Source organism: Lissotriton helveticus, chromosome 8 (genome assembly GCF_964261635.1).
Source record: "Lissotriton helveticus chromosome 8, aLisHel1.1, whole genome shotgun sequence".
NCBI lineage: Eukaryota > Metazoa > Chordata > Amphibia > Caudata > Salamandridae > Lissotriton > Lissotriton helveticus.
Window position 1 is genome coordinate 79,061,266 of NC_136069.1, and position 26,411 is coordinate 79,087,676.

The 26,411-nt window shown below is 46.9% G+C and overlaps 1 protein-coding gene across 3 annotated transcripts in view; it reads right to left on the reverse strand.

The window, feature by feature from the left end:
• GRAMD1C (GRAM domain containing 1C) overlaps positions 1 to 26,411 on the reverse strand; it is a 1,372,139-nt gene that overhangs the window by 827,113 nt on the left and 518,615 nt on the right. For all 3 annotated transcript variants that reach the window (XM_078656659.1, XM_078656660.1, XM_078656661.1), the window contains exon 4: positions 5,990 to 6,093. In XM_078656659.1, the coding sequence (XP_078512785.1) occupies positions 5,990 to 6,093 (104 nt within the window). The remainder of the gene's footprint in view (positions 1 to 5,989; positions 6,094 to 26,411) is intronic.

Consider the following 26,411-nt stretch of genomic DNA (forward strand, 5'->3'; position numbering starts at 1 on the left):
TGGTTGCTGTGAAATCCAGTTAATGCATGGTTGTTATCCTTATTAGCATGCACATGAGATGGACCCATAATTGATTGCAATTCCAAAGGACTCAGTGATGGCAAGAGTACTGGATTTAGAGGCTTGTACATTAATAGTTAGTCAAGCCATTCATCAACTCCTCAAACAGTGTTACTGGTGTAGTTGATGCATCATGGTTTCCATTTTGTAGCAGGGACAAACACATTGCTTGCTGGTGTGATCGTAGCAGTTGTAGCAACATTTCCACATCTACAAAAGCCACTGAAGGTTGCTTTAAATGTACATCCAAAATGATTCCAGCTGGACAGTTTATACACCAGAATCCAGGTTTTACGTGCACATTGTCTATTTTATTACAGGTTAGCATCAAAATGTTGCTAGGTTTAGAAAGCCAAGCATGTCCCAGATAGCATACTAGGTTATCTCTGCATCTTTGTTTAGCTTTATAGGTGTACTCCAAGTTATTAATTTCCTTGTCAGACCAGAAGAAAGATTACAATAAATACAACAGCAGATAAACAGTAAAATCGTCGGAAATTCTACAAAAGACTGGGGAAAAAAAAATGACAAGCATTGGCATAGCCAATAGGTCTCGCCTTTGGGACCTTATAAGTGTTTAGCCAAGCTACACTTTATCCAGGGGGCTGTGCCACCAGGGTTTGAACAGCTATACAATTACTACACACTGGGTAATGCAGTCTGATTCAGGAATACATGCTTGCCTCATGAAACATTAATGGACACAAGCATAACGTAGCGGTGGTATTTGTATTGGATGTATATTTAAATGTATTTATTAATATTGTTCTAATGCCATTATCAATCTTTTGCAGATGTTGTTAATACTTTTAGAAATCCTGTTGTAACACGCCTGAGATAAGAACCACCTAAGGCAGTATTAACAGAAGCAAACAACAAGGATTAACTTTTGCTTGGTCCCATGGAAAAGTAAAATATTGCAAATTGTTTTATTTATGATGAGAAATTGATTCCTTTTGCAATCAAGGCTGGGGCAGTATCTTGGCCCGATATGGCCCAACCACAGTTCTATTCTCCTTACTAACAGGGGAAGAACGAATGGTCGAGTTAACCCACCGCTACTTTAGCCTGATTGCAGTTAACACACGGGTATCAGTAGCAATGCTTTTACAAGATTTAGCATGTTTTCGACAGGCTCGTAATACTTACGGGCCGAGGGAACTGGTTTAGTGAGAACTTGGCAGGAGGAGTACAAAATCTGTGCAGGGCAGTGCAGTTGCAGCACTGACTTTGTTGTAATGTTGTACACCAGCGCTCAGATGGAGCCCAATGGCAAATGGAGAATAATGCTATCAGCGAGGGAGTGTTCCTGAGAGAGTGCATTGCTCCTTTCTTGGCTAGCAAGAATTCACTCTGCTAACAACTTCTTAAAGGAACAGGCAGTCTCAACAATTGTTTAGGAACAGTACATAGTACAGAATCCTGGCGGACGGGCATGTTAACAGGACGTTCTCAACACTAAAAGGTGAATCATAGGTGTTTATGGGAGGTAGTGCCACGAGAGGAAAACAGTAGCTAAAGCACACCTGTAAAAATGTAGTAGTCCACCTGGGATGAGAGGCAACAAGAAAATGCTTGGGCGCGAGGGTGGGTAAGGGGGGAGGGAGGGGTGAGTGGGGGAGGGAGGGCGAGAGACAATGAAGGAGGGAGAGATGGAAGAAGGGAAGGATGAGAGAAAGAAGATGAAGGAGGAAAGTGGGAAAAACACCCTAGGCCAGGAGTAGAAGGAAATCAGAATAAAAGGAATAAGAGAGCAGAGAGATGGGTGTAGAGACAAATACTGTTAGACAAGAGAGCGGGACGAAGAGGGCATACAATGTAGAGGACTGAGGGAAGAAAAATAGGTGGGAGACAAGAAATGAGAGCAAGAGGAACGAAGGAGAGTGTGAGTGTGAGATGAGAGAAGAAGAGGTATGGTGTGGAGCAAAGGAAGAAGAGCTGAACAGAAGGGGGCGATAGAGAGAAGAAGAACAATAGACATGGTGAGAAATGAGAGGGGAAACAAGCGCGGCCGCGAAACGACAGTGTTTTGTTAAATTAGTAACAGCTGGCACAATCCGCACCGCGGCTCGCTCCCGAGACCCCTAGACCATGGGAGTGAACGTTTAGAGGGAAGGATGGCCATGCACCCGTCTTTGGCCTTTTTTCGGGCTTTCATTATTGAATGCCGCACACAAAGGCCAATAGAATGTGTGGGAGGATGCTGACCCACACGGAGTAGCGTTTTGGAAGTCTAAAGTGATTCCAAGAGGCCCTCCCCAAGAACAGCGCATACGCGCTGCACTAGGCGAGACCTAAAAAATTATAGAATCAGTCCAAATAATTCTTTAATCCAGTCACCAGACCAGATCCAATGTTCTTAAAAAGATGCACAATCCAAATTGTTAAAAATGAATAAAAAATCGTATTCACAATATCAGCAAAGTGAGTTCAGTATTGCATTTGTCACAACCTCTTAAAATCCAAATCTGTTCTGGGCGGAGCCTTGTTTTAGGTCAAAAAGGTCAGAAAATATCCCATTCGATCTTATCCTAGCAGTTGGCTGAGTATATAAGGCCTTCACCACACTTTACATTATCTACTAGGCTTGAAGGATATAGGAATCAGGTCTGTTTCCCTAAGGGAATGTCATTTGAACAAGCCTGCCATCACCCAGCAGGGACTTCTTTCCCCATCTCGAGATGTCCTTTGCACACAGCAGCTGGTCCCCTAAACTACACATAACCACCATCGCACCAACCATGGGAGCCGGCTGAAAAGAAGGGTATTAAAACCTGCATCCCGCGATAGTTGTGTGTTAATTTTCTTGTTTGGTGGTTGGGCTGGGTACCCTCAACGCTATTCTTTGCAAGTTGATGTAATTACAGTTCCACTAAAGAATACCAAAAACAGGCAGTCAAAACCTTTAGAAAAGTGCATGAGATTGGTTCAAACTAATCTGAATCAATGTAGGTTTGGGTTGCATTTGAGTCTAATTTCTTCTGATTGTCCAGAATGCAGATCTATGGCAATGTAAATAATAACAACATTTAAAACGACAAATAGTTTGGGTTTTTTACATACATTTTTGACAATTCTTTGTCACCTTTGGGAGCAATGGAAGGTGTTTGAACGTTGGAACAAGAGCAACGTATGTTCAACAAAAATAATCCTGAGCACCTATTATTAATAGGGTTGTAATATTGACCATGTCAGACAAGACTACATTACATTAGTGGCCACCATATGCATGATTTGCCAACAGTTATCACCTCAGTGCATCAGGCACAGCTGTCAGCAGTAATATAAAAACTGCTTTATCAAGGTGGAATGACTCTACGCTACGGTCATGGGTGCAATGCCCTTGGCACTAAGTTGATATTAGAAATAAGTCTTCACACCGACGCATGATTTATCACTCAAAAATCAGTTTCAAATATACTTTAGGAAGTGAACCATTTTTCTCCAAACATCAGTTTATTAGTTCTCAAAATGCACACATTTTCCTCTTGAATAGACACCTTTCAATTCTGGTATACATATAAAAAAAAATATGGAGAGCTATCAGTAGTTCATGAGATTCTTGTTAGAGAAGCCACATCTGTGCTAGCCGAAAGTTTAGTGATGTTCGCTTTTTTTTCAAACATTGTCACAACCTCATTTTTCTTGGTCTTACCAGGAGAACATGCTATATCACCAATCTATCTAGTGTTAATGGATTGAGCCACTTGTAAGTCAGTTTTACACTCTTGTAAAAGTATGATGTCACATTTAGTAAGTAGTCAGACCGTTGACACCATTACCAAGATGTTTCAATCTCCTATAATCAAGGAAAACAGTTTTCAGAGCATTAATTGCTGACTGCATGAGTAAATCAAAAGGTGATGCCGGTGGATTATACACTGAAGGAAGGAAGGAAGAAAGAAAGAAGAGGAACAGAAAGGCATAAGAAGCCTTTGAAACCCTAACCACATTACAGAACTGTAATGCATGAAAACAAAATATGATATGAACCCACCCTCTCAACCCATTCACCCATCTGCCTCCCAAATCCAATTTGGTAACTTAGGGAAGAGAAGGAAAATACTGAAGCAATCAAGGTATTTAGAAATGCAATAGGACACATCTGAGCTTTAGTATAAAGCAAAGTGGCGCAGACAGGTAGCACACATTGGCAAAACGTATCTCATCATTTGAAAAAGCACAAAAGCAGTAAGTGAACAGTAGTAACCTAATCGTACAGTAATAAATTATCTGATACAGACCAATAATCTCAGAAAGAGTACAATTTTAAACAATATTGTAAGAAACCCATGGTAAATTAAAATAGTATAGTACTGCCAATTGTGTAGTCAATCAGCACTGGAAAATGCTGAAGTAAAAGAAGTATATTTCTGAGAAGAGATATCCATCTCTGTGTCATCTAGCTCATCCAAGATTTTTTTAAGTTCCTTATCATCAGTAAAAATATGTGTGGGGCCGTTCAAAGAAACTTTGAATTTAGTAGGACCTGCAAAGGCGAGCTCGGGATTTCTAGCCTTTAGTCTTGGTCTTGTGGTGAGAAATCCTTTCCTCAAATCAACAGTGTTTTTCATGTAGTCTTGAGACATAAACCTTTTTTTATCTTCCTATAGGATGTTAATTATTTTTCATAATGAATCGTAAGATGGATTCTGTATGTTGGAATTTGAGTGGTCTACATACAATAGCTCCCAGAGTTTGCTTGTTAGGAGTAGGACAAGATCGAACTCTAAGAGGTCTTTCATGTTCAAAGTCTTTCTTGAAGAATATACCAGTCACTTTGGGATTAAATATTCCAGGAAGCTGAGACAAGAATCATGATTGTGACCTTCCGAACCCTCTGACAGACCAATAAGTCTTAAATTACCTCTGATGGTATGATCATCCAGTTCTGAAACATCTTTTTGGAGGTTTAAAGTTCTTTTCATAAAAACAGAAAGGTCGCTGCATGTGAACTTTTACAGATCTCCAATTTAGAGATTCCATACGAGTCTCAGCAATCCTACTATGCATCATGTTTGACATGATTTCTTATTGCCGCTATATCCAGTTACATAATGTCTGTGTTAGCCTTGGCTAATTTCTTAGGAACAGCCTTCATTGTCTTAGAAGAATCAGAGGAGGTAAGCCACATGGAACACTGAAATTAGTGCTGATGCACACACTTTTGGATGATCATTTATTTATCTTTATTGACTTTTTAGGAAGCTGGAAAGTAGTGTTTGTAAACACACTTTCATAGGAGTATTCACAGATTAAATCTTGCATTAATCTCTTTTTAATTATATAAGATAATCCCAGGAAGCATCCACAGCCCATGGTGTTTGACGTCACCTCTGATGTTATCACCCACAGGTTGGTGGTTTTCTTTTGATATAAAGCAATTTTGCTACATAGGAAGCATTTATTGGCTCCTTAGTTGAATTGGATTTGGACAGAATTGTCTCAAACGTTCACAAAGATATGAACATGTATAGCCTAAGTGCTGGCTTACTCTTTATTTATAGATGATACATATCTGTCATGCAAGGGTGACGCTGATTTCTCACAACACAGGTATCTATTGACTTGAGATGAAAGTGTGTGATCCAATTTACAGAGAAACATTGAATAACAGGTCAGATTGATGTTTATGACTCCACCAATCAACATTCTCTTCTGAAGCACTTTAGGATCACCAATACACTGACATAGTTCCTTCTTGAAGTCTCTCAATGAGTCTAAGAGGCCTTCCTTGGTGAGTGTTTCATTCATGGCAGAACCTCTGTTTGCATACTGTGATATACTAAAAATGAGGAAAGGAGTATAGAGTAAACTGAAATACAGTCTACCCAAGCACGAGATAAATGTCTTTGAAATGCTAGTCATTTAAGAATAAGATTTTAAAAGAGGGCTAGCGGTGTGCTAAAGACATTAGGCACTATCTTACCGATGTCTCCCATCGAAAAATGTTGCTGTGGAAGCAGAGCCAAGTTTCAGAGAGGTACAGACGCCCTTGGAGAAGGATATCCCTCTGCAAGGCACAGGCATAATCTAAAGACAAGAAAAAACACAATTACAAACAAGCTGTCCACAACTACACAATACATTTTTCTTTGTGTATGGCTAATATATTTTCCCAGTCGTAAAAACTGTCAAGCATAAACTGGGTTTACCATATAGTTCCAAACACGAAACTAGAACAATCTACACCAGTGTTGGTTCTTAACCTTTGGACTTCTGGTGACCTCAATGAATCACTACCGGAAGCCAGGGACTACAGCCTAAGCAATTGCTATGATTTGAATACAAAAAAAAAAAAATACAGAAACAAGTATAATTCGAACAAACAAACAGATTAATTTTTTTTTAAATTTAATTCACAAACAAAATAATAAACAAAAATATATATTTTTAATTTAATGGAAAGGTTGGAGAACATAATAGACAACCCTTTGTCCTGTAACATTTTCAAAACCATGGATGAAACCTCATTGCATATTTCCTCAGTCTCCCCAAAAACCAAAATTTTATCTTGGAAGTATGTTACATTGGTTTGCCCCTTGAAAGGTTGCTGCATTGCCCTCTGAAAAACAGCCAAAGCTGATGCCAGGGCGAAGGGACTACATTTGAATCTGAGTGCTCCGTCAGGGGTGACAAAAGATGTAAGATGTCTTTATTCAGGAAGTAAAGCAATTTGATATGTTGATGACAAATACAAAGTTGTAGATTTTGTAGCTCCTTTGACTGACATCAGCATAACACCTCTGGTGGGAAGAGGATGTCTATCCACACAGAAAACTTTGTTAAGGTCACACAGATTAATGTACAGCCTTAAATCTCTATTGTGTTTTTTAGCAAAGCCCACAGGAGCCAACCAATCTGGAGCCTCTATTTCTTCGATGATATTTGCTTCACACAGTTTACGTAATTCTTTTCTCAGAGGCTCCCTCATAATTAAAGGCACACTACAAGTTTTGTCTACTTTGGGACAAGTGCCATCCTTCAACACAGTTTACTAAATACATTAAAATCAGATGAAGCTCCCAGCACGTGTTTGTGATCTAGCATTATCGGTATATCTCTCTGTTGTGGCTACCCTAGCAAATTTGGCCCATCCTTGGCAATGTACACTTTGAAACTCGTTTTAACACTTTGGAATTCTAATGAACCTTCAGGATATCCCATCAATTTGATAGGTTTGTTCCCATTGGCTACAAGTTTGATGTCTGGGTCAAATAATTTATGATTAGGAAATCTATTAAGATATTCTTTACCAATCAATGTATAATGAGCACCTGCATATGCTACACTCACACTTTAACCCCATAAATCTTGATGGTGCAACAAGGATAAATGTTATCTCCAGAAATCCCGACGTTGCTTACTTGTAACAAAAATTCCTCCGTAGGTCTCTCTGAATTGCCCCCACCAACCATGTGGACAGACCCACTAGACTTTGAAAGGTTTCTTCCCTTTCCTTTTCAGACTCTAGCAAAGTGTCCTTTCATACTGCACTTTCTCACCAGCAAGTTTTTTTGTGCAGGAACAGCTGCTTCTTTTTTGTTAATAGCTGCGTTGTATGTGGTTGCTTGTACTACGTCCTACATCGCTTGGAGCCATTTCTCTAAGTTCAACCTCAATATTTTCTGTTCTTTTTACTATCCGTACTGCTCTTTGCAAAGTTGAGTCTTCTGTGTTCAACAGATTTTCTTCTGTGCCTTTGTCCTTAATCCTTTGTACCAATTGACCATGCAACATCTCATCCACAAAACCTTTGTAATTGCACATGGTTGCCAACTTCCGTAATGCTGTTCTGACATAATGCATAGATTCTCCAGGGAGTTTAGCGATTTGTAAATATTTGAACCTCTCTACCACTTCATTTGTTTTTTTCCATAGTTCAAATCCATCTTTTTGATCGCAAGATCATAATCGTCACGGTCTGATTCTTCGTCATCACAACACTCTTCTACCCCATACAATATTTTGACATTGCCAGTTTGAGAGAGGCAGTGAATAAATCCCTAACAACAGCCTCCACATAATCTTGAAAGTCTTGCTCCCAATCCTCCCACATTGTTACAGGCATCCCGGCGCATTTAGGTTTAAGATCTTTTATTATTATAGGCAACAAGGTACAACAACCAACCCACCTACAGCCATTGGCCAGTGGGGAAGCATCAATTAAAATTATAACTTGAGAAGGCCAGATAGGAAGAAAGAGGGAGAACAGTCAGGATAGGATATGAGAAAGTGTAAGTGTGCATGCTGACAACCTAAGAGGAATGAGACACAGGTAATATATTAGGAATGGCAGGGGGTGAGAGGTGGAGGTCGACTACCATCTACCAGTTTAGGTGGGCTTACAGTCTGGGTAGGTCAGGCGGAGTTCCAATAATGTAAACTTTTAAGGAATATTTCTTTGCTGGAGGTACTGCGGGCCGAAGCACAGGCTCGGTGGAAAATGTCACGCCGTTTGTAAATCAGTAAAAGTGCATTCACATTCCACCTACCACCTTCGCTGAGGTTTTTGAAGATCCTCTTTGGTGTAGTGAAAAAGGTGTAGATATCGGAGAGACGGTGCTTATTGGAAGAGTGGGTAAGGAGCGGTGTTTCGAATGGGGCGAGAGGTCTACCAGCATGGAGACGAAGCTGGGGCTGTGATAGCCAGTTGTAGATGGCCGTGTGCTGCCAATATACAGTAGATGGGAGTCCGTAAGCCGAATGGACCTGAGAAACGTCCATAAGCCTATTGACATCAAGGAGGTCACTTACGCTTTTACAGCTGGCCTCCTGCCATGCAGTAAATGCTGATCAATGGAGCGCGGGGTGGTGGGGGGGAGGAGTCTGGATTCCCTATAATTGGTGTCTGGGGTGAAATGGAGGTGGATAGTCCACGCTGGAGCCGCACCCTTTCACAAACTCGCAAGGTGGCTCACAGTACCAGTGAAATATAGACCCCGGCTGACCGGTGTGGTTTCCGAAGCCATGGAACCTTCTAGATATGACTGCTTGATTAATAAAACACCAGTGCTTTTCAGTACTGGGACGAGACTTCTCCACCATGTAACGCTGTTGCACCATCTGATAATAGCACACTAGATTGGGAACCCCAAGTCTTCCATCTGATTGACACAGGTATGCTTGGGTTTTTTGCTTTCCGCTCCTTCTTACACTCACATATGAATTCCCAAATAGGACGTTGTAATCTGTCAAGCGTCTTCGGGGGAAGTGGCATAGTTTGCATAACATATAGAATTTTCTGTAAAAGTGTCATTTTGACGGCCAGTAAATGTCACAGCCATGAGAGGACCTAACCCTTTGACTTGCATAGATCTGAGCAAGCTGTCGTCAGGAGTGCCAAATAGTAGTGCTCTACAAAAAGTCTGGATGTGGAGTATATCTGCAGACCCAGGTACCCTATTCTCTGTGTGACCCAAGTAAATGGGAATTCAGTTTCAATCGGAGCTTCATCAACCTTAGGAATTGGGAGGTTCAGAATAGAGAATTTCTGGAGATTAGTTTGGAAGCCAGAGGTCCCAACAAAGGCTGCCAGTTCTCCCATCACCACTGACGGGTTCAATAAAACAAGACATCATCAGCGTAGAGTACTGCTTTGTGTTCCCTGCCCCCTGTAGACATACTTGCAATGTATGGGTTATTAGGTATCCGTTCGGCAAAGGGGCTACATATATAAGGCAAATAGTAAGGGTGACAGGGGGCAGCCCTGTCGAGTGCCCCTGGAGATTTGAAAAGACTGGGACAATATTCCGTTAAGCCTCACCATTGCCCGTCGGTGCAATGAAGTGGTCAGATGGGGTAAAGCTGAAAGTGCAGTGTTACAGAAAGAAGAACATAGAGGGCTGCGAAAAAAAACTATTTCCTTGGAATGGAATATGATGTTGGAGGAATTTATAGCCACAGAGGTACAGTCACGGTCGAAGGGGCAGTATTAGATTTTTAAGGATGTCAACGAAAAGTAGGCAATGCAGAAGACCTGGACCTTGCAATACTATATTATATAGTTCGTACCAATTGCTGGACTTGTGCCACAAATTACGACTGTTAAGTATCGCTATACTGACTGCAAAGATGACCATATGAATGCAGAACTGAGTCTGTGGGGTGGGAGGGGGTCGGAAACATAGTTAGATTAGGTTAAGTTGGGAGGGACAAAATGAGTGGTGTAAACCTTTACAACGCTCATACTGTGTTATATGTATGGAAGAAACAACATCTTGACGGACATTACAATCGAATGGATTGCATGGTATACATGTTAAATCTCTAAGATAGTATCATTGGTAATTTATTGAAAATAGCACCACTGTTTATTTTACCCCGAGATCTTATGCATGGCAATTTAAATAATGCATACCATTGTCAGATAAAGTTGCGATAATAAGAAAATCAATAAAATGTTTTTAAAAAAGCAGCCTCACCTCTGCCCATGGGAAAGTATCGCTAAGCTGGATCCACCGACGGAACCGTGGACCAACTCCAACCCGAGTCAACACCAAGCAAAGCTATGGCTAGTGTACCCAATCAAAGGCCTTCTCCGCATCGATGGGGAGGAGAAGAGCTGGTGTAAGGGGTCACTGTGTCTTGTCTAAAAGATGACAGATAGATTTTGTGTTATTGCTGTAGCCTCTCCCGGGTATAAACCTGGACTGGTCTCAGTCCAACAGTCCTTTGAATGTACAGAGCCAGTCTATTTGCCAAAACGCCCGTAAAGATCTTAGCATCCACATTTTGTAACTAAATAGAGAAGTAAGAGAAACAGTGTTTAGGGTCCTTACTGGGCTTGGGAATAACAGTGATAATGGCAAGTTGCATTGTGTCTGTCAGGGTACTGGTAGTGCAAAAAGCATTGTATAACCATGCCAGTATGGGGCCAGCAATGGGCCAAATGTTTTATAGAAGTCTGAGCTATAGCCATCATGTCCAGGGGCCTTACCATTTTGTAGACGTTGTAGAGCCATAAGGACTTGATTGGGGGTAATGTCTCTATCCAGAATGGAGATATCTTTCTGAGGATGCAGGCTAGTGGGATCGACGTAAAATAGGCGTCAATGTTCTCAGCATCAAGATCCTCGGCAGAGTAGAAATAGCATGTATACGCTCAAATTCCTGGATGATCAGATCCTCCTCCTGTTTTGGTAGCGCCATCAGAACACACACGTTCATCCACCCTATGCTGCGCAGCTTGGGAAAGGAAGCGATGGGTCAATAAGCATCCTGCTTTGTTTCCTCCTACATAATAGTTCTACTTTTTGTGTGACAGGGCATATTCTGCCCTATCCATATCTAGGGCCTTTAGTTGCTTGCGGGCCATCTTAAGTTGATGCAGTGTCGCAAGATAGCTGTTGGTCTTATGCGATTCCTCTAGATCCCGACTTTGTCTCCAGTTTTGCATGCAGAGTGCACCTGTCTTTGTTTAGGTGGGCCACTATAGCAATAAATTGACCCTATACTACGGCTTTTGTTGTTGGCATGTCATTAGTAGCCAGGAAGGAGTTAATAGTGGCCATGATTTAGGTGAGTGTTTGTTCATAGGTGAGGAGCTTAGCATTAACATGCCAAGTACGGGAAGGTGGTGTGGAGCTAGAAGGTGCATATCAGAGGATGATAGGGGAGTGGTCTAAAAGGGCAGCGATCTCAATATCGATAGTTGTAGTTGTACCAGTGATGTGTGGGAGGTGAGGAAGAAATCAATTCAAGCACACAGCTGGTGTGCCACAGAAATAAAGGTGTAGTTCTTCGCAGTCGGCTGTGTTTGTCCGCCCCAAGAGTGCCAGCCATTGTCTACAGGCATCTGTAAGAGCACCAGTCTGCCCCAGCTGTTGGATGGATCTATCCAGCTGTGAAACAACTACTATGTTGAATTCACCCCCAATAATGAAGTCTGTGTCTGGGGTGGTGAGAACGCAACCTAGTGCATCTTAAAGGAAAGCCTCCTGGGGGTCAATGGGGCATAAAGATTCGCCAGTGTAAGCTTATGGCCTTTCAGATCAATGATCAGCGATAGGAGCCTGCCAGGTAACTCAGAATGAGTTTGCGCCAAACTCCCTGGTACGTGAGTCGCTAGAGGGATAGAGGGTCAAATCACTGGGAACATAAAAGCTTCCTGTACGAGGCAGACTTCGCATTTAGCATCCCGGAGGAAAGAATTGAGCGCAAGACGCTTTACTGGTGCATTAAGACCCCTGACATTGAGGCTGAGTATATTAATTATGGGTAAGGGGGTATGTGAAGTCCAGCAAAGGCTAAACGGGCCCGGAAATGTACATAAATACCCTGCATGCGTTGCTGTTATATGGTGTCTGGAGTACGAGTTAGCGTGTATAGGTCGCCAAAATGGGGGATGGGGAGAACAAATAACAAGTCAACAAGAAGTTCCCTGCCTGGTAAAACAAAGCCCCAAAGTTTGAAGGTCCATGTATTCGGTAGCAAGCTTCTCATTCTCCTACTCAATGTGACTAAGAACCTCGGAAGCAAAGAAACAGCAGCAGTGAGGGGAGGAGCAGCTCCCTAGGCCTAGTTAGTTTATAAAGAAGATGACATTAGGCATCCAGGAGGGAGGACTAACTTTCACCAGCTGGTTAGCATTGGAAAAACGCATTGGAACAACCGCTGATCTGTTAGGCCATCAGTGAGCGCTCTCTGGATTCGAGGCACTGTCATGAAGTTGTAGATGACGTAGCAGCGCTGCCTTTACCCTGCGACTCAGTTTCAGGCGGCTTACAAATCTTTTTCTTCCTTCGGCAGCTAGAGCGGTGCAGTTCTGCAGGAAAGTTGGCAAGTGTAGAGTCGTTAGAGACTCAGTGACCACGCGGACAACTGTTTCTGTAAGGAGCTTCTTTATTCAGGTCGTACAGCCATGGTGGTCAGTAGTGAACTGCCCTTTCTTCCCCCAGCTCCTCCCTTTCCTCCCGCCCTCGGCCTTCCCTCGGGCTGGTCCTAGTGCCTGACCAGTGTGGTCACTGGGCACTGTCCATTAACAACATTACATCTCCCCCCTCGGTGGATGATGACACAATGACATTGTCCCTGGTCAAGTCACGAGTTCGTTTCTTTAAGGTTCTTCAATCAGACGCGATGGTTTCTTGATCACACGTCTGGGGCGTGCTTGGAGGTCGGAGTCGCCACTCTCATTCTCGTCAGTGATCCCCCTGGGCGATGGGCTGTTGATTGTCAGTGTCTCGAGGTCTTCTGGCTCCACTTTAGGATCAGCCAGCAACTCGGTGACATTGGGTCCGCACTTTTTGAAGTATGTCACGTTTCTGGTGAGTCGCTTCCCTTCGGCCTCCGCTGTGATCATGGTTCCTTTTTGTTGGATCACTTTGAGGGGAACCTCACTGTATCGACAGTCTGTCTTCCGGTGTTGCTCTTGTCTCGCCAGCACCCAGTCTCCTTCCTTTATTTGCGGGGGGGCGCGTGACGTCGCTCATCTGCATAGTCTTTCATCTTTTCCTTCTTTTCTTTGTCTCTTGCCGCGATCTCTTTGTGCTCAGAGTCAGTATCCAGTTCTGGCGCAGTCGAGTTCATCATTGGTATTCTGGTGCGCACTGGGCGTCCTAGCATGACGGTAGCGGGACATTTGCCCGTGGTAGAATGGGGCGTGTTTCTATAGGCCCGCAGCACCTCGTCAAGTGCTGTCTGTAGGCGCCTCCCGGTGATTTCTGCTTGCTGGAGGGTCCTCTTGATCGTGGCCATGAAGCGTTCAATCATTCCATTGGCCTGTGGCCAGAGGGGCGTGATCTTGCGGTGTGTGAAGTTGAGGTGTTGTGCGAACTCAGCAAAGTCGTGGCTGTTAAACGGTGGTCCATTGTCCGACTTCACCACTAGGGGGATTCCCCATGCGGCGAAGACCTCATCTAGGATGGGTATGGTACTTGATGCTTTCGTGGAAGCGCACAGTTGGGCGATGGGGAATCTGGAGTATTCGTCCATGATAACTAGGACATATTGGCCCGATTTGATTGGCCCAAAGAAATCAATGGCGATGTGTTGCCAGACGCCCTCCGGTAGTGGGGACATTTGTAGCGGTGCAGGGGGGTCCGGCCGACTTACGAGTTGACATTGCGGGCAGTCCTTCAATGTCGCCTCCACCATCTGGTCTAGGGTTGGGAACCAGACTCTTTCGCGGAGTGTTCTTTTTGTAGCTACTACACCCCGATGTCCTTCATGCGCTAAGTGAATGACTCCTTGTCTGAGTTCTCGTGGTATTACTATTCTCTTGTCTCATAGAATGAGTCCATTGGCGGCGATCGACAGGTCTTCGTGGACATGTTTGAATGCCGCCATGTCCGTGTCATTTTGTCCATTGCTTGGCTGGCGTCTCCAGCCGTTGGTTTGGATCATGTTTTTCACTTCTTGCAGGGTGGCATCCGTTTGTGTCGCGTCGCAGATGGCATCCAGAGGTACAGCCGGAGGCCTCGCTTGATTCACTACGAAGTGAATGTATTCGTCCGCTATTGATTGTTCTGGTTTGTTGTCTTTGATGGGGTGTCGTGACATGTAGTCGGCCGGGTTTGCATCTTTGCCAGGCTTGTGGATGATGGTGTATGTATACTCTTGCAATCTTAAGCCCCACCGCTCTATTCTTGGTGGCATTTTTGCTTTCGGGTTTCCAAAGATCGTGATTAAGGCTTGATGATCAGTTATGAGTGTGAAGTGCTTCCCAAAGATGAAGATGTGGAAGTGTTCACACGCCCAGACAACCGCCAGGCTTTCTTTTTCTGGTTGCGAGTAGGCTCTCTCTGTGTCCGTCAGGCTTCTGCTCGCATACGCTACTATGTGCCTTTGGTCTTCTTCCCTGTCATATTGGGCTAGGATGGCTCCTAGTCCTACCGGACTGGCGTCTACCGTTATCTCCGTCTTCATTGCGGGGCTGAAGTATGCTAAATTCTTCGCTGTTTCAACAGTTCTCTTAATTTCGCGAAATGCTCCTTCACACTGGGTGGACCACTGGAAGGGTTGCCCTTGTTTAGTGAGCTTCCTCAGCGGGTAACTTAATGTAGCATAGTCGGGAATATATCTGGAGCAGTAGCTGGCCATGCCTAGGAACGAGCGTATATCGCCCACATCCTTCGGGCTTGGTGTGTCGTTTAGCGCTGCTACCTTTTCTGGGTCAGGTTTCATTCCATTTCCAGAGAATAGGTGTCCAAAGAACTTTAGTGTTGGTTTGTGCAGTTCACATTTAGCTTCGTTAAGTGTGAGGTTCGCGTCTAGCAGTGCTTGACAGACCTGATTCAGCGCTTTGTTGTCTTCAGCTGTCGTTGCTCAGTATACGAGGATGTCGTCACTGTAGTTCAAAACCTGTGGGATGTGGTGTATTGTTCTCCTGATGGCCTCTTGGAATATCTCGGCTGCTGATGACACTCCGAAACTTAGCCGCTTGTATCTGAATAGGCCGAGATGTGTCGAGAATGTTGTGATGTATCTAGATCTTTCATGCAACTCTAGTTGATGGTATCCTTTGTTGAGGTCCAGTTTTGAAAATATCTTTGCTCCGTTGAGGGACGTGATCATGTCACTGATGTGTGGTCCAGGATGTCTCTCTCTTTCGATGGCCGTATTGGGCGCTCTCATGTCTACACACAGACGAACTTGACTTGTTTCTCCTTTCTTTGGGACTACCACGACCGGGGAGACCCACGGTGTCGGCCCTTCCGTTCTCTCGATGATGTCTGCTTCTAGCAGGTCGCTGAGTTCCTTCTCCACGGCTTCTTGTAGATGAAATGGTATTTTTCGGTGGTGTTGCGCCACCGGTGTGACTTGGTCATCTATGTGTAGCTTTATTTGACAGTTCTTCAGTTTTCCTAGGCCTTGGAACAGCTTTGGGAATTTTCTGATGAGTGATGGTTTGTCAGTGACTCTGAATAGGATATCTACCAGTTTCAGACGTTCGGCCGTTGCTAGGCTCAGTAGGCAGTTAGCTTCGGGCCCTTCAATGACATGGATGTACGCTGGTATTGTCTGACCTTCATATGACAAGTCAGTTTCGAACTTTCCCAGGCATGTCAGTGGCTCTTCAGCCATCCACGTGTACACCTGCACATGGGCCTCCATTAGTTCGGGCGGGGGACTCATCCGGTGATATTCAGCGGCTGGCAGATAGTTTAGCGTTGCCCCACTGTCGAGCACGAACTGTGTGGGGTGAGAGCCAATGTTGATATCCAGGCGCGGGTATTCCTTTAGTTGGTCAAGGTCTGCCACTCGATTGAGGTATTCTTTTCGAGGAACGGGTGATGGAGATTGAGATCCTCTTGAGGAGGATCGCCGAGACCGACAGGTCCTGCAGGAGCGGTCGCTTGATTGTGACGACCCAGAAGATGAGTCACGTTTGGCTTCGACAGCTCTGACATGATGGCGACTGTCTGGGTATCGTCGGTGACTTACCTTGTGATCACTCTTCGGCACTGCCCCGCACATGCTTTCAAAATGTTTGTCTCTCCCACATTTCCAGCATTTCTCACCCAGCGCTGGGCATGCATCTGCATGTGGATAGTCGTAGCCGCATCGGAAACATTTGCTGTGCTTGTCCGAGCGTCCTTTCGTGTATCTCGTGTCTTTGTGCCCTCTGTGGGACTGGTGGTGGTGTTTATTAGACCTGGACGAGCGATCACGTGGCGGAGACCGCCTGTGTTCGTGCCGAGATTGCATCCTGAATGCTTGTTCCGGTCTCTCGCTTTTCCCGCTTTCCATGCTTTTTGCGTAATCATCAGCTTGCTCCTCTACTCTCGTCATGTCCACGATTTGTGCTAGTGTGTAGCTTTTCTTCAGTAGCTTACGTCTTAATGGTTCGGAGAGGCAGCCTTCTATGACTCTTAGTCGCAAAGCGTCTTCCTTTGAAAACTTGTCAAACTCGCAGTGTTTCGCTAGGCGGTTCAGACGAGTCACGAACGCCTCCATCCGTTCACCTCTCTCTTGCACAGCTCTGTTGAGGGTGTACCGCTCATAGTCGACGTTCTTTCTGTGTAGGAATTTATCATCCAGTGCTTCCCGTGCTTTTGTGTAGGACTCCAGCGCTACTTCTGGCAGTTCTTTCAGGACCCGGCCTCCGTCCCTGCCAATCAGGTTCCTGAGGAAAAGTAGTTGTCCTTCCTCGTCAGTTATCTTGGATGCTTTTATGAAGTCGTCGAAGTCTTCAATCCATTCTTGCCACCGCAGGCTCATGCTCCTGCCGGATTCGATAATGAGGGGTTCAGGGCGCCGCAGGAGAGATGCTCTCGACATGCTCTCAGGGGTAGGGTCGACCATTGTTTGCTCGTAGTGCCTGCCGCCTACTTCAGACCGTATACACTCTTTGGTCCGGTCTCGTTGCACTCACCAGTGCTTGTTTGGTGTCTTCGTTGCACTCACCAGTGCTTGTTTATAGTCTCTGTGCACTCGCCAGTGCTTGTTTATTGTCTGCGTCGCACTCGCCAGTGCATGTTTTTTTGTGTGTTTTTTTTGGGTGCACTCGCCAGTGCTTGTTTATTTTCTTCGGTGCACTCACCAGTGCTTGTTTCTTTTCTTTGTTGCACTTGCCAGTGCTTGTTCGCTACTTTAGGGCCTTTGCCTGACCCTAAAATGGCCGCCGGAAATCCCTCGCAGGGGATTGGTTGATACTGCCTGACTTCAAGATGGCCGCCGGGAATCTCGTTTTCGGCGGGATTTCGGCCGATCTCATTCGATTTGCTGCCGGGAGTCTGGCTGGGTCGGCGTCGTCACTCACCGGGACCGGGGATCCGCCGCTGGAGACAGGTAGCAGGCAGTCTTCTTTCCTTTTCACCGCCGAGGTGGGCACTCGGTGGGTGGTGGTCTTGCCACGCTTCCGCCGCCGAGGTGGGCACTCGGTAGGCGCGCTTCTTGGTCTCGGTGCCGCCGAGGTGGGCACTCGGTAGGCGCACTTCTGGGTCTCGGTGCCGCCGAGGTGGGCACTCGGTAGGCGCACTTCTGGGTCTCGGTGCCGCCGAGGTGGGCACTCGGTAGGCGCACTTCTGGGTCTCTGTGCCGCCGAGGTGGGCACTCGGTGGGCCTTCCGCCGCCGAGGTGGGCACTCGGTAGGCGCTCTTCTGGGTCTCTGTGCCGCAGAGGTGGGCACTCGGTAGGCGCTCTTCTGGGTCTCTGTGCCGCCGAGGTGGGCACTCGGTGGGCCTTCCGCCGCCGAGGTGGGCACTCGGTGGGCGCTTCTCTGGTCCAATTTCGCCGCCGAGGTGGGCACTCGGTGGGCGCTTCCAGTCCGCTGTTGCCGCCGAGGTGGGCACTCGGTAGGCTTTTCACTGCAGGGCACTGCCGCTGCAGGGGTCCACACGCGCAGGCTGCGTTTACCCTCGTCGCCAGTTGTAGAGTCGTTAGAGACTCAGTGACCACGCGGACAACTGTTTCTGTAAGGAGCTTCTTTATTCAGGTCGTACAGCCATGGTGGTCAGTAGTGAACTGCCCTTTCTTCCCCCAGCTCCTCCCTTTCCTCCCGCCCTCGGCCTTCCCTCGGGCTGGTCCTAGTGCCTGACCAGTGTGGTCACTGGGCACTGTCCATTAACAACATTACAGCAAGGCCTCATGAAGGTGATTGGGCGGGGGTTCCCCGAGAAGTGCCACCATGTCCAGCACTGAGCAGCTCTCCTTTAAGGTTCGGATACTCTGCGTCTCGTTGTTCCACACAAATTGGAGCCAGAAGGGGTGCCCCCACTTGTACCCAATTCCTTTCTCACGTAGGAAGACTGTTAAGGGCCAAAAGGTCCAATGTTATTTCAGTGTTATAGGGTAAAGGTCCTGAAAAATGTGTATTTTTATGCCCTCAAAGTCAACAGTAGTCTTGTCACGCACCGTGGACAGGATGACATCCTTTTGTCCACAGTAGTGTAAGCATGTGAGAAGATTTTGCCCTTGTCCTGGTAGAACAGGCTGGGCGACCTGCACCATGTCTTCAGTCAAGGATGATGTCTTAGCCTGCAAATTCTGAAGCTACGTAGCAAAATAGGCAGGTAACATAGTCATCCAATTTCAGGTTATTACCTGCAAGGGCGCTCCTTTTATGTGGAGATCTATTTTCGAGATTCTCTAGCTGATAAAGAAGCTCCATGTTCTTTAGTATCGTAGCTCCAAGAGTTCCTGGTGGTGCCCGTCTAATTCCTCTTCACTGGAATCGTAGGTTTGCGCCAAAGAGTCCACACCCAGATTTCACCTGAGGTCCTTCACCTCTATCGCTATATCTTGCTTCAGCGCTGTGAAGTCCTCCCTGAGGGTCCCAAAGAATTTTTCAAGAAATGCCCTAGTTACGGGAGCATCGCCCCCTTTGTAGTCTCCAGTCGCTGTCTCGACAGGGAAGGTGGGGTCAGAGATGCTTCTCTATTCAGGTCTGACACGGTTGTTTTAGCAAACATGTACTTTAGGGTGGTGTCCTTTGTTGTGTTGAGTTAGGAGGTCATGGAAGTGCTACAAACGGATTCCTATTATTCAATCAGGGATTTATAGAGCGCACTACACAACTGTGAGTGTCTCAAGGGACTGGGGGGTTGGGCCAGGCAGCTCAGTGGTAATCTGAAGAGCCATGTCTTGAGGTCCAATCTGCGGCAATGTAAGCTTAGACAGGGCAATACGCACACGTCCGTCCCAAACCAGTCGCCTTTGCAGACCCTCCACCTCACGAAAATACAGAGAGGGAACAAGATCAAACGAGTTCTGGAGAGCGTACAAAAATCTGGGCAGCAACATCATTTTAAATAGAGCCGCACGACCCAACGGAGACAATGGCAACTGACACCAGCGAGCAACATCCGACTTCAATCTTTGAAGAGGAGGTAGTAGATTGCGTTCATAACGAACGGCGGCATCCAAAGAGACGTAAATCCCCAAGTACTTAAAACCGGTCTCAGCCACTTGAATGGGACATCTACGAGGCAATGGGGGGAGTCCTCCAGACAAAACGTAGACACAAGATTTAGTCCAATTAATGACGAGATCAGAGTTCTTCCCGAAGGAGGTAAGAACATCGAAAAGCACATTAAGAGATTTCCGAGGGGAGGTAAGATACAGGAGGATGTCATCCGCATAAAGCGAGATACGATCCTCAAAATCGGGAGTCCACCGAATGCCCTTCAAAGAAGGCTCCCAGCGGAGCCACTCAGCCAGTGGTTCCAATGCAAGGGCAAAAAGTAACGGAGACAATGGGCAGCCCTGCCGGGTACCCCGCCCGAGCGTGAAGGCCCCGGACACCTTACCATTGACCACTACTTGAGCCAGGGGCTTCTCATAAAGACGTTTAACCCAAGCAATGAACCCCGGGCCGAACCCAAACTTCGAGAGGGCAGCCCACAGGTAGGGCCACTCTATGGTATCGAAAGCCATCGTAGCGTCAAGGGAAACCAAGATGGCAGACTCAGTAAGAGTCGCAGCTCTCGCGAGAACTCCATGGAGTCTCCGCAGATTAAGGGCGGTATTGCGATGCGGGATGAAACCGGACTGATCCGGATGGACCAGGTCCCCGATCACAGCAACCAAGCGAGTAGCTAACAATTTAGCAAGAATTTTGGGTTCGGCGTTAAGCAGTGAAATGGGTCTGTACGAGGTACAGCGATCACGAGGCTTACACTCCTTAGGGAGAACCACAATGGTAGCAAGCCGCTGATCTGCGGGCAAGGCGCCAGAGTCTAAAGCCTCCAGGAACATCTCCTTTAAGTAGGGCGCCACGGTGTTGGGTCGTAGCTTATACAATTCGATGGGTAAGCCATTGGGACCCATCGCCTTGCCAGATTGGAGGGAACGGATAGCACCCGCGATCTCATCCACCGTAATAGGCGCGTCCATGAGGTCTCTGTCGCCCTCCGAAAGACAGGGCAGCGCAATGTCCCGAAGAAGTAACCGGGAATCATCCTCGTCTCTGACAGAGACCGAGGCGTATACAGTTCGAAAGTGGCTAACTAAACAATCAACGATCCCAGCAGGCTCAGTAACACGCTCACCATCCAGCTTCTCAATCACAGGGACAACACGATTCGCCCTCTCTTTCTTATCCAGCCAAGCAATCAATTTACAAGCTTTGTCCCCCACGTCATACAACCGGCCCTGTTGCTCACTGTACATTGTCTTCGCCGCATCGGTAACAAGGGCTTTGTAATCAGCCTGTTTCAAACTGAGGGAATGCGATGCCAGATGTGTCGCCCCAGAACCAAGTTCATTCTCGAGGGCAGTGATATCATTTTCAATACGTACAATTTCCTCATTTTTAGCCTTCTTAGCAGCAGCAATAAGTGATAGTGACTGCCCACAGATAACTGTCTTGAAGGCCTCCCACAGCGAAACAGAAGAAGAAACAGACCCCACATTTTCATTGAAGTAATGGTCAATATTTTTCACAATTTCAGAACGGGTCTTAGGATTACGGAAATACCAAGGGTTGATGGGGGCCACCCTACCCGCACAGCCGACTCCAACCCGAAATCGAAGCCACAAAGGAGAGTGGTCAGATATACCCCTAGGCAGATAACGAACCTCGTCAATGAAGGAGGATTGGGCAGATGGCATCAGGAAATAATCTAGCCTGGAAAGACTACCATGTGCCCCGGAATGGAAGGAGAACTGAAGTTGTGTGGGATGCATCAGTCTCCAGCTATCAACGAACCCAAAAGTCTCCAGCAAATCACTAAGCCACATCTGAGACCTGGCCAACTCCCGGGGGGGATAACGGTCAGCAGTACCAGAGACCACGGAATTAAAGTCCCCACCGAGAACAAGAAGACCCTCAGGTAGCCCCAGAATAACCGTACCCAAATCAACATAGGTCGGGCCTGCATGCCCGGAGGGACATAGATCGAGAGAATGGAAAGAGTCTTCCCCTCCCATCTACCCGTGAGGACAGCATAGCGCCCTCTATCATCAAGAATCACATCATCGATCTCGAAAGGGAAAGAGGACCGGATAAGGATGCCCACCCCCCGGAAACCAGAAGTGAAACCAGAGTGAGCGACTAAGCGATAGCCCCGCCTATTCAAGGCTTGACAAACGTTACCAATCAAATGCATCTCCTGTAGGAGAACAACATCAGGAGAATGGCGTCTGAGGAACTGCAAGACCACCCCCCGCTTTATTCTGTCTCCCAGCCCATTAACATTCCAGGACAACAGTTTCAACTCACCACCCCCCATCCCCGAGATTGAAGCAAGGAACCCCACACACAAACCCAAAGTACACGAGCAGAAAAGAGAAACAGTACGAAGCCTTGTGACAACAACAAACACACACAGTCCCCCCCACAACCCCCCAACTGAACCCTGTTACAACGCCCCCACCCTGCACCCCTGCGTACGACTCAGAAGCCACCCCAACTTGCAGTGTGCCTGTCGCCCCATAGTAAAACTACTCTACACAAAGAACCCAGGAGGAGAAAGAGTCCCCAGTAACCCCCGCCACCCTCAGGCACAACCAATAACTTAAAAACAAAGGCACCAAAGTCCCAACTCAGCCGAAAGGATCGAGAAGTTCAACCGCCAGGATCCACAGCATCACTCCTGCTCCGACAAGCCAACTTCAGCACCACCGGGGTGCTCAGTACGATCATCACTTTTAGGCAAAGAGTCAAGCCAGTCATTAACACTGTCCGGTCGATCAAAGAAAAACGTTTGTTCACAATGTTCCACACGAAGTCTGGCCGGAAACAACATGGCATACTTGAGTCCCAGGTCCCTCAACCGCCTCTTGGCTCCCTGAAACCCCATCCTCTGTCGTTGTACGAACGGAGTAAAGTCGGGGTAGAAGTTGACCGTAGAATTTTCGAACTTCAACGGGCCTTTGTCCTGGGAAGCCTGCAGGATAGCTTCCCTGTCCCTGAAGTGGAACAATCTGGCAACAATAGGTCTCGGGGGAGCCCCGGGCTGAACCTTCCCTCCGGGAACCCTGTGAGCTCGCTCCACCACAAAGAATTTGGTGAGCCCGGGGGGAACGAGATGGTTCGAAACCAGATCTTCCACTAGGAGGTCAGTAGCAGTGGGCTCGGAAGTCTCTGGAACGCCAATAATGCGTACGTTATTGCGACGGGACCGATTTTCATAATCCTCCAGACGACGTGCCATCATGTCACGAGAGGAACGAAGGTTCCCGATCTCTGTCTGGATCTCCGTAACATCAGTAGTCAGACTAGAAGTCTTTAAATTCAGCTCTTTGACCCTCTCATTGGTCTTCGCCAAGTCTGCCCTGATTAACGTAACGTCCACTGCCACCGTGTCTATCTTGGAGGCAAGCGCCTCATATTGCTAACCCATGGAGGCCTTGAGGCCGGTGATGGCGCCCATAACATCTTGCAACAATATTTCTGTCGCGGCGGATATGGCCTTAGGATCGTCGAGCGAACGGCCAGTACTGCTGGGGGATCCCTTTAATTGTGAATAATGGTCCATAATATTCGTCTGGGACGGGCCCCCACGATGCGGCGTCTTGGTCTTACGTTTCTCCGGCTCGTGCCTAGCAGCCATATTGGAATAGGGTCCGTGAAGGGGCCCGCGCGACCTGATGAAAATGGCCGAACGCGGTGAGGCCAAAAGCCACGAAACCGGACCAAATGGGCGCAAATGGCAATAACTTTGAAAGCACGGTGGTCAAATGAGACGGCTGGCAACAGTGCCGCAAAGTCAGGCAGTGGCAGAAGTCGATCCAAGCCATAGTCCGGTCAATCGTACCAGGAGTAGAAAGTGAAACCGAAAGTCAAACAGAGGCCGCCCAGGGGGAGAGAACCCTCGGCCGATGTTGTTCAACTGTACCCCGGTCAGCAAATCAACTGAGCTCCCGGTGTCGCCTCGGGGCGGCCGATAAAGTTCCAGACGGTGTAAAAATGGATCCAAACGTCCGATTTCGATTCTTCGAAGGATGTTGAAGTCAGCCAGAGGTCGTCTTCAAAAGCCCATCAATAAAGTCAGGATTTGGAAAGGATAGGTGCGAAGGGCGGCGCGGGTCTCGGGAGCTCTACACTCACGCGTCCATCTTGGATGCCCGCGAAGCTCCTCCCTTGAGGTCTAATCTGAATAGGTGCAGAGTCGGGCTTTATCTTATGCTGAAGGGGCGCTTGTTCCAGGTCTTGGCCGCAATGTAGGAGAAGGATTCCTATCCCAGTAGAATGGAGGATCACTGAAATGTGGAGGGCGTTCGCTACTGCCAGAGGGGTAGAGAGAACACTCAGCGCAACGCGTCCCCCACTAGATTCTTGTGAAACAAGGGGAGGTACAGTCAATGGAGGGCTGAGGGCAGCACTTTAAGCTTGAAAGAGACCCCTGCTGTGTGTTGCATAGTCCAGATTATCAGCTCCAGGTCGCGGGAGATATGGGTGTGCCCTTCAAGGTAACCTGATTTTTGTGGGGGTGAGCTTGACCAGATATGTCCACTTTCCTACATGAGGTCGAAGGGCAGGGTGCAAGCAATGAGATGAGGTCCTTATGGGTCTTAAAAGGCTTCCATAGATCACAATGGTACTGATCACAGTTGAGGAAGAGTATTCCCTCGCAGGGCTGCAGACACTTGAATTAGGAGGCAGAGTCCTCAGCGCAGCCCAGCACTTTCCCTCTGCTTGCGAAGACCCATGCAAACAAGCTGCTGGGGCGGGATGGGTCGTCAAGCATTTCCCCCGCTCACAGGAAACCAGGCTGCTGGGGCTCTTAGGTAGGTGCGGAGCCAAGAATGGCCTCCGACAGTTAGTCAGCTGCAGGGGAGCGCTGGGGCAGTAAAGGGGCTTCACTAGGCCTCACCAGGCCCGCCACATACCTCTCAGCTCCGCACGGGCGGCATCCATGTGTTTTGCGGGGCTCATCCCAGACCCCAGGTCCAGGCACTGGTGACTGCAGGGAGATAGAAGGCTGGGATCAATAGAACGGAGTCACCCAGCAATCAGCGTCTGGCCACAAGGAGTCAGTCGAGGATGCTCCATTGTCCTGGAAAGTGCAGCTGCTAACCGCAGGAGGCACTTTGGCTGAATGGACAGCTCGGGCCAATTCAGGCAGCCAGCCACCGCGATGCGTAGGCTGAAGTGATCAGGAGGGCGCAGCTGGTGATTTCAATCCCTGGTTAAGGAGCTCCGATCTTCGCAGGTCCGGGGGTGGCATGACATAATAGGCCACCGACTGCTGTTGATCCAGACATTCAGACCTGCAGTGTCTTCCATCTTGGCAACGCAGGCGCCGGAGCCGCTCTGAGGCCAACACACCACGGCAAGAGGCACTGCCTGGGTCCGATCCACTCAAATCTTAAGCTTTGATCAGATGGGCAAAAAGATCGCCCAGGAAGGACCGCATCCGCAGCAATGTAGAGCGCGGGAGAGGAGCTTCGGGAGAACACTCTCACTTAGGTGCCATCTTGGATATGCCCTGCCCCCTTAAGATGCATTTAAAATGTGTTGGAGCACCAGCATTCCCTCCATGTTAGTATCTGCTGTGTAGGGTTTTAAATTTGCTTTCGTTTAACAATTTTCAAATACGTTGCATGGATTAGAAATGGGAATATACCTCGGTTATTTATTTTATAATACCTGCAATGGTATAGTCACTTTCTTAAAGAGAGTCAGTATTCAAACGCTGTTGTGAAAGACCGCAGCACACAAAGTAATTGGCAGGCATCTAAGATGAACGCTTTAATTAAGTTTTTGAGACACGGTGCAAGGAGGTTGCTAGGCATCCCGTTCTAGACAGGTCTCAACACACCTTCTTACACTGCTAGGTTGCCAGGCAACACATATTTGTCGCAACGCTGCAGCTCAAGTAGGCTCCTGATGCCTTACTGTAGTGTATTTCCTATATTCCCAATAGGCTTTGCGCATTGGAATAATATATCCTATAGATTTGACATAGGACTTAAGACAATAGGTCTTTATCGAATATACTAAACTTAATAGTGAATGCCAGCTAGCTCAGAGGTCACTAGAAACTCTCGAATTCACAAGAAGGGATTAGTTTCTGACAACTGCATAAACATGACAATTTTGTTTCCCAAGAATAAGAATATATCTCTCAGAGTCGTGGAAACAATAGATAACTAGTTCACTCAGTCAATCGTGCATGCTTAGTTTCTACAGAGTTGCAGAGAAATAGAGAGACAGGCGTTTTCAATAAAAGGTTTATTGAACAGTCTTCCTTCTCATGCAAGAGAGGTGAACTGCTACAATCATTAGACAGAATGCAAAGTATAATGCGTACAGCGAGAATAGTATTATGAAATAATACTATAAGAGCATTGTATGGTTTCTAAGCCATATAAAAATACATACATAAATAACAGACTAAAATATTTTAATGGTGCTTCTAAAATACGCCTACCCCATTGTACCAAATCACAGACCTTATTTAAGATCGTGAAGGATCTGTCATGCCCTGCCAGTGCGACTAATACCATCACTGCATCTCAGT